Raw genomic sequence first — 13,385 nt, forward strand, 5'->3', positions numbered from 1 at the left:
CAAATCAATCTCAGAATCCACCTTCTGTACAGAAATCTTGAGGGTTTGGGCATGGGGGTGGGGGGTTTATAGTTTGGAGTTCTTTTGAGTTTTCTTTTACCTTCTTTTTTAAATTTTTTTTCATTTTTTTTCTAATTGTTTGAGATTTGGGTTCTTTTTATCTAACCTGGATCCCACTTAGAAATCAAGACTTTACCTCTTAATGAGTCTATTTCACTCAGTATTTCTCTGTTACCTAGCTACCTCTGAGGAACTCTGATTTCTCTGGCAATACATAGCTCTCTGTGTTTTAGTTACTGCAATGTATAAGATTTTTACCTGAACAACACTTCAAAATCTGATCTGAATCTGCCCTGAACTAAAACCAAACCTTGTGTCTCAGTTTGAAGAGACTGGAATATTTGTTAAAGAGGATGAGTTATGAGACAGACCAAACTCCTCTCTCTCAGCAATTGTAAATTCAAAATTAGGGGCTTTAATAGAGGAAATGTGGAAAAAACAGAAGAAATAACAACCCTTTATTAAAAGATATATGTATGTTGGCAAGAACAGTAACAGAACACACAAAAAAACTAGGCAATAGTCCTGTACCCCCAAAAAAAGTCCCCTTCAAACAAAAGAAAAAAAGTCTGAATACTTCTCTGTCCTTTAGCGCAGTTCTAATCACGGTTGGCAGGGGTTGCTGTTGGATCACTGGCGGTGCAGAGCCTGCAGTTCTCTGTGACATATTTGTTTGAACTAATTGAGCTGAAGTTTCTGAAGTTACTGGGAAAAAGTCATTGTTGGAGCCAAATAACAAAGATAGTAACTGAAAACTTCCATATTTCTCCACTGATCATTGCTAGTTGCTCCATGGGGATGAAATATGAGGATTACTTTGAGAGTACTGGTACTTCAAGTTCATTTTATTTTCTCCATCACCACACAGACAGTATGAAATATTCTGGAAACCAGTGTATTTTCTCCTACATATTTCAAAATGCAAATTAGGGGAAAAAAAAACACAACTCAATAAGATATTATCTTTACACAGAAAAGCTTTTAAGAGGATAAATTACCACCTGTATCTCACCAAGGAAGAGATAGTTCATATGTTCATGTAATGTTTTTTAGTTCCCTGTGACCTTGATATTTTTTTCCCCACAAATATATTAGCCTATATTAAAATTATTAATAAGCTAATAAAAATGTAAGACTAATGGGCTTTGCTTAAAAAGGCAAATAGGAAGCTGAAGAATCTTATTAAATTTTATAAATACATATGAAGAATTTAATTTAGAACTTAGCAGATCTCTTCTTCAGTCATTTCCCTTGGCAGATTTTATTTCTTGCACTCTAAGCTATTACTTCTCTTCTTCCTTTTTAATTGACAGAAATTCAGCTAACTCTAATTTTTTATTAAGCCATAATATCATATCTTTATAAGCAAGAAATAGTAAAACATTCAGAGACTAAAAAGAAGCTCAGAGATAAGTTGCCATCATCAATTTTGGTATAAAAATCTGAATTTTTTCCAGTTCAAACAATTGGAACTAGCCTTCATATTTAGCTGAAGGTCTGTTTCTCCATTTCTGTTCACCGAAATGGGAAGCTTATCCTATCGAGTGTATTAAAACATTGAGGTTTTGAACATACATGATTAGTAAATGAAAAAAAATCACATTGAAAGTACAAACGTTACATGCTCAAACTACCAAAAATGAAGCAACTTTGTTGACACAATTGAATTCTGCTTCTTCTGCACAAGCTGAAATGCATAAGATTTAGACATTTTTTTAACATCTTCTTTAGGTTTTGTGTGTGTAGCACAAACTTGATTTACATTTTAAGGACTGAAGCAACACAACAACACAACAACAAGGATTATGACTTCAATTCATAGGGCATTTCGCTCACCAGTGATTTACCCTAGTATCTACTATATTATCTACTGTATTTACCATATCATCTACCATATTGCAAGTGTTTAACAGCAACAGTGCAGCCCTTTGAGGCAATGATGTATAAAATCCTTATAACCTGTTTCTAGTCCATGCAGAATAAATGCAGAGACTGAGGATTTTATTTATAATACGGCATTATCCTTCACTCTGCTTATTTATGGTGACTGAAAAATACCATAACACATTTGAAAGAATCTTATATTACACTTCAAGTTTACTACATTGGAAAAGACCAGGACAGTGTTATTCTCGCAGTGTTTCACAAAGTGTGCTTGAAGAGAGAAACTCAAGTGAAATTACCCACCTTTTCTGTCTTTTGAACTTAACGAAATTTGCAAGCTTCTAGATGGAGTTATTAGTTTCAATTTGCCCACCAACTCATGCACAGAAAGGAAATTTTTTAGACAGTTAAACAACTTTGTCAATTACACATTTAATGAATTAAGATGAACTGAGAGACATTCTTAATTGGCATCTGTTGATAAAGAAGTAGCTACACTTCTTGAAGTTGGAGGGGTCACTACTGATTAATCCATTAGAACTACTGAAGTTTGTCTTTTTAAGGCCAAACTGTGACTTTTGCCCTCATATCCTCTTGGCAGTTACAGTGGAAATCCCTGAGCAAAACACTAAATTATATTGTATAATGGGACATAATAAAGCTTCCTTTTTTAGTTCTTTCAAACATGTGCTTACCATTTTTATCTTTTCTCTGTTAATGCTGACATTATCCCATGTACCTTATGCAGATGTCAATGAATGTGAATCTGAACCCTGCAAGAATGGCGGAATCTGTACAGATCTTGTTGCCAACTATTCCTGTGAATGCCCAGGTGAATTTATGGGAAGAAACTGTCAACAGAGTAAGTACAGCATGTTTGTAAATTCTATGTAATAAAATTAAATATAATATTTTATTTTTGCAGAAAAAGACTTTAATATACTATGGAAATATGGAAATATTTCTCTACATTACAAATCCAGAATACTCAAAATAGCCATCTTGGTTTTTTCAAAATGGGGAGAAATTCAGAGACCTAATCTGAATTCAAGTAAAGCATCTGATATTGTGGAAATATTTGCAAAATGAAAAATCATTATCTAAAGCCAAAGAAGAAGGATTAAATAGTGTAAAGTAGAAAAATTCCAACAAGGGATTCACCAAATATCCTGGTTTCAACAGTAATTATTAGCAGATATCAACAAATGTAAGAACAGGGCCAAAATATAAATTATTTTTTCTGACATGTCTATAGCCTCTGAAATTTGGACCATTCATTTATGGAGAAATCATTTATGGAGAAATCATTTATGGAGTTCCTCCAGGATCTGTCCTGGGACAAATCTCATATGATTTTACAGTAGCATTGACTCTCAATGCACCATAAAGGTCTGATTCCTAAAGTTGTTACTACAAAGTTCTTCATGTGTGATAGACTAGGTAATCTCGAAGACCAGAAATACCAGACGTAGAATAAACTGCCATGGAATGAAATGTTATATACCTTAAAAGTTAATAACAGATATTAGAGGCCCTTGAGTTTGAAATACTGTAAAGAAGAAAAAAATGTCAGAAGTTGAATACTAAACAAATTAAACCACAACAAAACTGAAAAATATGATTCCTTTTCTTGTGTTCACTTTGTGGATGTATGGGAGAAAAGGGAGACAAAAACAGGATGGAGAAATAACCACAAATGGCAAGATGTGAGCTTTTTTTTAAGTAGCTTCAGTGAATTCCCAGATTTGCATACCACAGAAAAAAAAAATATTTGAGGCCCTGAACATAATGTGTACGTAGTCCTAGAGAGAAACAGAAGATTAGGATTTGCTTTGAGTAGTTTAGGGATCTCTATACCTACCTGAAAGAGTTTGTAAAAAAAATGAACATCTATTAAAGTTTTCTTCAAAATTTGCTGTTGAAGCAATTCATGCATTTCCTTACTAGGTGCAACTGAATTGCCATTTGGAATTCTACCAGGAATCTCTTCCATCTCTTCAGAGTTTATCCCTTCTATATTTTGGCTGCATTGTGAACGTTGCTCAGATAATAGATCACATAAATCCAATCTCCTGTTATGCTAGAAATGAGGAAGGCAGAGCTGTTACTTGAAGTGATCATTGCATTTTCTGAACCATCAACTATTATTTTATATTTCTAATTTTTTTATAGATGTATATGTAAAAATAATTTCATGCGTGAAGTTTCATATCTTATATATTATACTGAATTTGGTTTTTTTTGTGTGTGTGCATATATATATATATATAGACACACATATTCCTGGTTTTGAGAGAATATGACAGAAAGTGTATATGTACAAAAAGTAGAAATTTCAAGTTTATTGAAATTGTGAAAGAATTCTGCTATTGAATTACAAAATGTATGTCTACATATTTCTATTTTTGAGAGAAAATTTTCTGTAATTGAAAATATCAACTCAAAATACTGATTTTGTAATTCAAAACACAGCTACCTACAATCTGTCTTTCTGAGTCATACTTTGGAAGAATTATACTGGCACAAATATATATGTATATACAATATAAATAATGAAATGGTCTTTCTGGAGATAATTCTGTAGAGAAATGCTGGCAACTGTGACCCAGTACTCCATTGTCTACCACATGCAAACACCTGTTTGTACGGATTGTAATCACTGAGCTGCCCATGTTCAGGAAAGTTAACACATTTGCACTAACACTATGGCACGGCTTCCAAACTTTTAGTTAATTCATCTACTTTTAGGGTAGTTTTAGCACAACTAGCATTAAAAAGGGAGACTTGTGGGTTTATACCGCCACTATAATTGTGCACTATACCATTTTCTAGGTCAGGGCTTGTAAATATCCTATTTTTTCCCATTAGAAATTTGGATATGTCATCATACTTAATTATGTAATTACAAGTAGTTATTACACATTATAATTACGCCATTAGAGTTTTACACATATTTACAGTAATCATATAATTAAATACTGTTATGCTAATTATGTAAGTTACTGACTGCTGTCTCAGAATTACCTCACAAAGCTCAAAGATTGCTAAACCACATCATAGAATATGTAAAACATCCTACATCTAGACTAAAAAAGGAAAAAATGCATCGTGCAAACTGCGTTTTCTAATAGTTTATCTAGTTTAGTATAGCCCAAATACCAGTGCTTTGTAATAATGACTTGTCATGTTACTCAATAACTTCCAGTAGTTTATGCCAGACTGCTTTTCGTAGTGCTCCTGCTAAGTTTTCCCTCTTTTTTTTTTTTTTTAATTCTACGCTTTACTTCCACCATTTAATTCCTCTTAGTCAATCTTCTAAATAGTTCCCTTCCATTTTATCTCACATGTGGCACTTTTCAGGTGTGAGACAACCATTTTGTTACACTCAGGTCCTGAGACCCTTGTGGGATACCCACCCAAAATCCTTCTGACTAGTCCTAGGACCTGAAATAAGAGGGAAAGGCTTGATTGCTTGATTGCTTTCCTTCTTTCTTTCTTTCTTTCCTCCTTTCCTTCTTTCTCTCTTACTTTTGTTCTTCCTTTCTTGCTTCCTTTCCTTCTTCCTTTCCTTCTTCCTTTCTTTCTTCCTTTCCTTCTTCCTTTCTTTCTTCCTTTCCTTCTTCCTTCCTTCCTTTTTCTCTTCCTTTCCTTCTTCCTTTCTTTCTTTCTTCCTTTCTCAGTTCCTTTCCTTCTGCTTTTCCTTCTTCCTTTCCTTCCTTTCCTTCCTTCTTTTCCTTCTTCCTTCCCTTCTTTCTTTTTTCTTTCTTTCTTTTTTCCTTCTTTCTTTCCTTCCTCTTTCTTCCTTTTCTTCTTCCTTTCCTTCTTCCTTCCTTCCTTCCATCCTTGATACAGCTGTCTTTAGCAATTCAGGCATAAATGATATTTAAACCAGCTGCTTCTCATTGCTGGAAAGCAGAGGATGAGACAAAATCAAAGTGGAGCGTGAGACCACCAACAGCCTCAAAACATACTCAACCGCTCTGGAATAAGATTATCACCCTTTTAAGAGATACTTCACAAGGTATCTAGTCTCCACAGAATTTGCCTGCAAATATTTAGTGAACATGAAATGGGAAGAGAGCACCTTTCCCCATCCTCTGAATGCAAAATCTAAACTGTATTAATTCAATATTACTTCCCACATTTCTCAAGGCCTCAGCATTTCCTTGATGCAGCTTCATCTCCTTCTGTTCTTCCACTCCCTAAACCAATTTCTTGCCTCTGTGGTGAATTTAAGCCATCAGTTATGATTATCTCCATTCCTTAGTTCTGGATTATTCATAAATAAAGTATTGCTTTCAAGACAGATTCTCCTGGGGCTGGAGTTTTTGTTTTGTGGATCACAGAATTTTCTTGCAAGCAACAGGCGGCCACTTTCATCAATGTCAGGCTGTTTGCCTCATTCGATGCAGATCTGTATTGTTAAAATCTCCCATGAGCAACATGGGTAGTGAATTGCGTAATATGTGAGCAGTTCCACAGGTAATTTTTGATCACTTTTTTTTTCTTTTTCTTTTTTTTTTTTTTTTATTATTTCTCTTATTCTAACAGATTGTACTATACAATAGACACCCTATAGTATCATTACTGTGCATTTTGGAGCTTGTGGTTTGCTAAATGCCAAGACTTGCTGCCATTAAAAAATACGACAAACTTTCTCATGCTTTTTTCTTTAAAGATCTAGATCAGAATACTAACTGTAAATATTTTTTTTTACATATGCTATGGCCCCTTCACCTCCTTTTCTATGTATTCAACATGTCCATATGTAGAAGGATACTGAATTCAGAGCATATGCACCAATTTATTTGTCTAGCATGTCAGAAATCCTGCTAAGCAGTGTACGTCCACCTTATTTTCACACTGTGAAACACTTTACCTGCCGGGAATCAGCACAGACTCGAGTTCCCTAAATTACTGATCACTGTTACAACCTCTTTGAATGAGATTTAGGATGACCAAATTTTCCTATAGCTTAAAATATCAGTTTGACTAATTCTGTGAATAATGCAATATGAAGTTTGGCTTTAAGCATATTCTTGATTGTTTGGAACATCTGCCAGTTTTATGAGCTGAAATACTGGTGTTATATATAAAGTTGGAAATGGCTGTAAACCAAAACTGGACACAGAATGAAAAAAACTGGGCCCAGGGAAAAAATAATTAAAAAAAAAAACGTAATTAATGACACGCTGATACTGGACTGGTACAAAAGAATGGCAGGGGACAGAGGCTGGGCATGAAGTCAAGACTTAACAGCAGTTAAAGAATGTTAATTAGGCTGTGGTCTAATCAAGAGAGTAGAAAGTGTTCTTAATTCATATTTAAGGCAAAGAGAAGAGTTTGTTTTAGTTTTCACATTTTTCCTGCTTTATTTCACTTTAAAGATCATAAAATTTAAAAGCCAGAATTGTCAGCTCACTCACCAAGTGTACAACATATAAAAATTCAGTAAATATGTATATTCATGTTTATCCTTATTTAGATGACAAATTTAGGACTTCCGTGGAAAAATTAAGGAGATTTTATAGGTCTGCATGTATTATTAACTGTGGAGAAAATATTTTTTTTTTGGTTAATGTCCGACAAAAGGAAGAATGGAAAAAAAATTGTGCCTAAAAGAGTTGTGTCCATTTAATACAAAACTAATAGTAATACTTGATGTGTGAGCTCCCTGGATTACAGAAATATCTCAGAACAGAAATATATCAGAAATACACCTTGAAAGTGCAGGAGGAAAAACTTTCACATGTCAAATCTGACGTTAGGCCATGTAATTCAACTCAATCTCAGTAATTTGTCCTTTTTTGAACATGTTATAAGAATAAAACCAAAAATTATTTAAGAAGTTAAAATAATGCTGAAAGAGATGCTAAATGTCAGTAGTAAGAATGACGTACATATTTATATAAATTTTTAATTATATGCATTTATATTTTTTATTTTATATATTTATATATTTTAATGCACATTACATATTATGTATTATATATGTTATATCGTATCTATAATATAATGTATATTTTTTATTTTATGTGTATTTATATATTTAATGTATATAATTTTAACTATTTTTAATTATATTTAATATATTTAAAAATATTTAATATATTTTAATTATTTTAGCTAGTCATAGATGGAACACAGTTTCTGTATTTGCATTGGACAAAACCCATCTTGAATCCCTTACTGAAAATGATGAGTTTTGCTGAGTCTGCACTATTTTGTGAATATTGTCTGTCAGGCATTTTTGTGTAGTGTGTTGGTGTGGAAGTGCCAAGAGGCAAAAAATACTATAGAAATGACGTAACACATTGTTAACATTGAAATGTTCTCCCAGGCATTTCAATGACCTAGTGGGAAATATTAATTAAAGTTTTAACATTTCTAATATTGAGTCTTCAAACAAAGCAGACTTCAGCTCTCCTGTTGCAGACCATCCCTGTCCAGGCATCCCATGCAAGGTACAAGGTTGGGCTCAGCAGATCAGAATTGTAGTTCTTCCTTTCAGCAAGAACGGGAAAATGAGACTAATCTCTTAGTGTTTGATGTTAAAACAAAGTCCTCAACCCTGAGCCTTTGGGTGCATTTTCATCTTGCTGCAGTTATACTGCAGAGTAGTGTCTCCCTTTGAAAACTAATTTCTCAATATCTTGTTTTGATTAGGCAGTGGAGGACTCAATATTTGCTGAACATGCCCGAGAGAATCTCGTAAAATACTCAGGCAAGCCCTTAAGGCCCAACACGAATATTTTACACATTTAAATGTCTCCTAACTGCATGAATCATCAAGTGTAATAGTAGATTTTGGGTTGCCTCAATAACCAAAATATTAACTCAACCCTGTATTGTTGACTTCAGGTTGAACCACATTGTTGTAACAACTTTCTTTCTACAAATCTGCTTTTCTCAGGGTTTATGTCATCCTTGCCTCACAGTATCCCTCAGTTACCCTCAGTAAAGAGGAGCCAGAAATTCCTTCCACCTGTCTTCCACTTGTCTGTTCCTGCTACTGAGGAAGCAGCCAGACCCTACCTTTTCAGTAACATAGAATCATAGACACTCACAAAAAACATAGCACTTATCTTATAAATATTATCCACTGTTCCTTTGTTGGGAGAATTTTTATGTGCATTTTTATGTGTGGCAAAGCCTGTGACAATGAATATTTCAGCATTTCTAAGCCCTGAAAGAAAAATTACAGCACACAATTATTCTCAAAGTAGCCTCTAAAGCTCTTAAGTTCCTGTCATGGTCAATAATTCGCATTCTTTTTTTTATGTCCTCACAGAAATGAAAATAATTTGCAGGTAAGGGTTTGGTACTATAAAAGAAATAAAGGCCAGCCTGTAGAAGCAAGCTCAAAACAAATCATAGCTTTTTATGACTGAAAATCACTTAAAAGTATGGAATGAAAAAGCACTGATAACTATAATACATTAAAAGGGTATATATTACATATAAATATGTAAGGATATATTAAATATATAATTTACAGCTGCAGTAGGTTTAACAAAGTTTGCAATAGCCAAGCCACAGGACTATTTTTTCTGTTTTGGGTACTGGTAAAATTGGAAAATACTTTATTTCAAGACTTATTGTTTATATGACATTGGTTACTTATTTCAAAATAAAATCATGGATGGTGGTTGGCCAGATGAGTCAGCCTGGTCTAGTCTGCTGCTTCCCTTTGGTGGACACAGGAATGAACAATGAGAATAAAATCATCTTTAGGGCTGTACAAACTCCTCATAATGGAATTGTCTTGAGGTTTGGAGCAAACCAGGCACAGAGTAGAATTCTGAGTGAATATGGCATAAGCCTTGCAAAAGTTGGAAGTTTGAAAGTTTACTCACTCTTTGGAGTTTCATTTAGTCTTGGAATCCAAGCCAAGCTGAGAGAGATGAAAAATCCGTGTGAACTAAAGAAAGAAAAAAAACCCCCAGAACAAAACACAGTTACATTAGCCCTAAATGAAATAAAATCTCCAGGCTCAGCACAGCTCTCCCACCTGCAGTTTTCAGAAGAAGTAAATGTAATATGTTCAGTGACCAGCTTCCCACTGAGGGATGATTTGCAGCTTCTGCTGCTCTGGACAGACGGAAGGTCCGGCAGAGCTCCCGTTGCTGGTGCAGTGACATGTGAGATGCGTGGGAGGGGAGAACTGGTGCTGAGAGGTCATGGCTATTTTAGTCCCCAGCCACCACCATGATCATTTGTTGCATCCCATTAGAGGATCTGAGGACTTGCAAGGAGATGAGCAGGTCCAAAAAATTCAGTGGCAATGCAACAGGGAGAGAGAAAGGCTATGCAGTGTTTTGGTCATGATGATTATAAACAGGGACTCAGAAACGTACAAGTGACTTTTTTAAAGGAATTAGAGTTAAAACTTCAAAAATTCATAACTATGATAGACTATTTTGTCAAGAAGAGCTGACTGAATTACTCTTGATTTGATTTTCCTTTGTATTGGTGATTGTTTTCTTGTATTAATGTTAAATGTCTTGTATTAATGCTAAGTGCTCTTAATGCAGTGTAGTTAGAAATTTTCTTCAGAGAAAAATATTGCACAAAACTTTTACCCTTTTGAACTGATGGGTACATTAATATCCATTAGTGACCCAGCAAAATCTGTTCATTAGACTTCACCCATAAACATGATTTTCCTTTGTCAGCAAATCTGTATATTTGATAGTAACATTCCATGCCTTAACTGAAGATCAGTTTCAGTGTGTAGTTTGTAATATATCTAATATAGAATATTATCATTTTAATAATATCAGTTTCCATTTATGCTCCTGTTGCTGAAGCCTAATTTTGTAATTACTCTGTTCCTATTTTTACACAATTCAATTTTATCTGTCTACATTTTCAAATTTTATCCTTAGGTGTGGCAGAATAACTAATTGTGTTGTAATTAATTATGTCAAAGTTAGATAAAGGCAAATAATGCTGGGAAAGTTATAACTTTGAAAGCAAATTTGAATCTTCATGTCCACTATCAGGAAATAGGATTCTTTCTTCTTCTTCAGTGTTCCTGAAAAATGTCCTTGTTCTTCTGCAGGAGTAAAAGTCCATACAGGAAGTTGAATAGGAGTTTTATTGTGATTGCTGAAATCTTTTCCTCTTCTTTTTCTTACTTCCTGGTCCTTCCACAGTTTCTTTCATAATACATTTCTCTTCTCTGTCAGGTGCAAATTTGAGTAAGTATAGGGTTTGGTCCATTTTTAGTCATAGGATTTTTTTTTTCCTTGATAAAAAATATCAGGTGGAAAATCCTCAAGAATTAAATTTCTTTCCCAAAGCACACTATGGAATCTACTCAGCCTCATCTCTGCTGAATGTAGGGTGGGTCTTCCACTGAGTTCTCTACAGGTGAGATGAGGCACCGGTTGCATGATATCCTTTAAAAGCTGTGCTTTAGTCTTAGACATAAAAATATAGCCTCTGGAAGTAAAATGGGATTTATTCATGAAGTGTGGTGTGTTTGCCCCCTTTGGCTAGGTTACATTTCTCTAGCATTAATTACACATTGATTTAAATATTGAAACAATATTTTTATGGGTGTTTAATTCGTGTTTAGTGAGGAAGAGCCCTCATTTCAGACACTTTTTGCACTTTTTTTTAACTGTGGGGTTTGATTCAAATGTGGAAAGCCTTTAGTCATCACCTACACTAGTGATATTGGTGTCACCTTTGCTACAGCTGCAAAGTATAAGGAGAATCAGACCCCAAGGAATTCACTTGGGGTTAGTGGGTAGGGAGTTTGGCAAGATAGGCAGTATGAAAAATTGGAGAAAAGTAATTTTTCTGAAGAGCAAAAGCTGTACCTGCCCTTGTTGCCCATTTCTAAAAAATGTAATGCAGAGGAGTGTTTCCTCTCGGGAAAGGTGAAATGTCACTGTCCTGCTCTGTGATTGGAGAAGGGGCCTGAGGAAAACCAGACTCCAGACTCTGACAGAACTGGCTTTTTTACACACCTCCAGATTGAGAGTCACAGCCAAGGATTCCCAGTGCCCTGGGAGCTGGGGCAGGAACAACGTGATTCCAGATTTGATCAGGGAAGGAAGGAATCTCCTTCTCTTGTAAGTAGCTAACAGTTTTGTTCACTTAAACTTTACAGGTCCTGAAAGACACATAAACCTTCAGCTCAAGCTGCTCTATGTTCCAAACTTCAGTTCATCCTTTGCCATCTTGTTTAATGCCAATAAATGCCTGCTGAAGAGATACTGTAGTTAAGTGCTCACAGTCCTCCTCCTCGATGTCAGTTTTGCTGATTAGGTCCTCCTACAAAAGACAAGACCTTTTGAGAAACAAATTTCCCTGCTCTGTGAATTCTATTGCAGATGAATTAGCAAATCGGCATCCAACATTACAATGCTGTAGTCCAGGTTAAGACAAAAGGATTGGAAACCACAAGAAATTTACCTAGTGAGGCTTAGACAAGAAAGGCATTAGGAATTTTCAGGGATCATGTGAGCTTTTTGAACTGGCGCTGAGAATTCTTGGGGATTTAAACTGTAATGTTTATTTTTTTTTAACATAAAGTTTTTTAATATGTCATTATGGATAAATAATATCTATTATAAATAATGCTGCTTTTGCTACTTTATAGAATCAAAAGAACCAAACAACTTGGCTATGGTAATTGCACTGCAATTTTGTCTTGTGCAGCTTTATTTGGAATTTCTTAATGCAGACATTGTCAGCAGAATAAGGTCTGCTGGATTCAGCCGTCAGAGTTTACTGAATTAAGGAGAATTAGTGCAGAGAGTTGCACCTATTTATTTATTACTGAAAGGTAGCTTCCATTTGCCTTTTGTTATAATATTTATTAATAGTTGTCTTTACATGGTTATAAAAGAAAGTTGCAAAGTCAAACTGTACTTCTTCAAACATCTAGGCCCTTTGTAAATTAGATGAGAAGACTTCTTCCACAATAAATTCAAATATTTATTCATACGCTACTTGTGCAAGAAAAATGCTAAATTATTTGGATTTGTATGACTACATGATATTCTCTAAAACCTTCCACCTCTTCTCCAAATACCTGAAATGAAAAAGTCATGGTTATCTAGTGCCTCTGTTGACCTTGTTTATTTTATTTCAGGAAAGGGGGTATTATTTCTTTATTTGTCAGCTTAGAAATACAACTCTCCTTGTGGTAATCCCTTGATTTTTTTTCTATTATATAGTATAATATTAAATTATTGGATAAATAGTTTTCCTATAGAACTCCAAAAGACTATAAACAGTACTAAAAGGAAATGGTCTCTGAAATAGTAGCTTTTTAATGTTTAGTTTCTATTCTAATTAAATTGCTGTATGTATTCATTATGTATGTAGAGTGTTTTCTTGGGGAGTTTGTTTTTAAATAGGCTATTTACCTGAATAATCTGATTCTTAGTTAAATTCTACTACCATGTTAGTGGTAATTTCTT

The 13,385-nt window shown here is 34.4% G+C and overlaps 1 protein-coding gene across 3 annotated transcripts in view; it reads left to right on the forward strand.

Moving 5' to 3' along the window:
* EDIL3 (EGF like repeats and discoidin domains 3) overlaps window positions 1-13,385 on the forward strand; it is a 235,942-nt gene that overhangs the window by 137,428 nt on the left and 85,129 nt on the right. For all 3 annotated transcript variants that reach the window (XM_051806767.1, XM_051806769.1, XM_051806768.1), the window contains one exon: window positions 2,693-2,806. In XM_051806767.1, coding sequence (XP_051662727.1) covers window positions 2,693-2,806 — 114 coding nt within the window. The remainder of the gene's footprint in view (window positions 1-2,692; window positions 2,807-13,385) is intronic.

This window comes from Manacus candei, unplaced genomic scaffold, assembly GCF_025592945.1.
Source record: "Manacus candei isolate 608988 ecotype Guabito, Panama unplaced genomic scaffold, ASM2559294v1 h1tg000068l, whole genome shotgun sequence".
In the NCBI taxonomy this organism is placed as follows: domain Eukaryota; kingdom Metazoa; phylum Chordata; class Aves; order Passeriformes; family Pipridae; genus Manacus; species Manacus candei.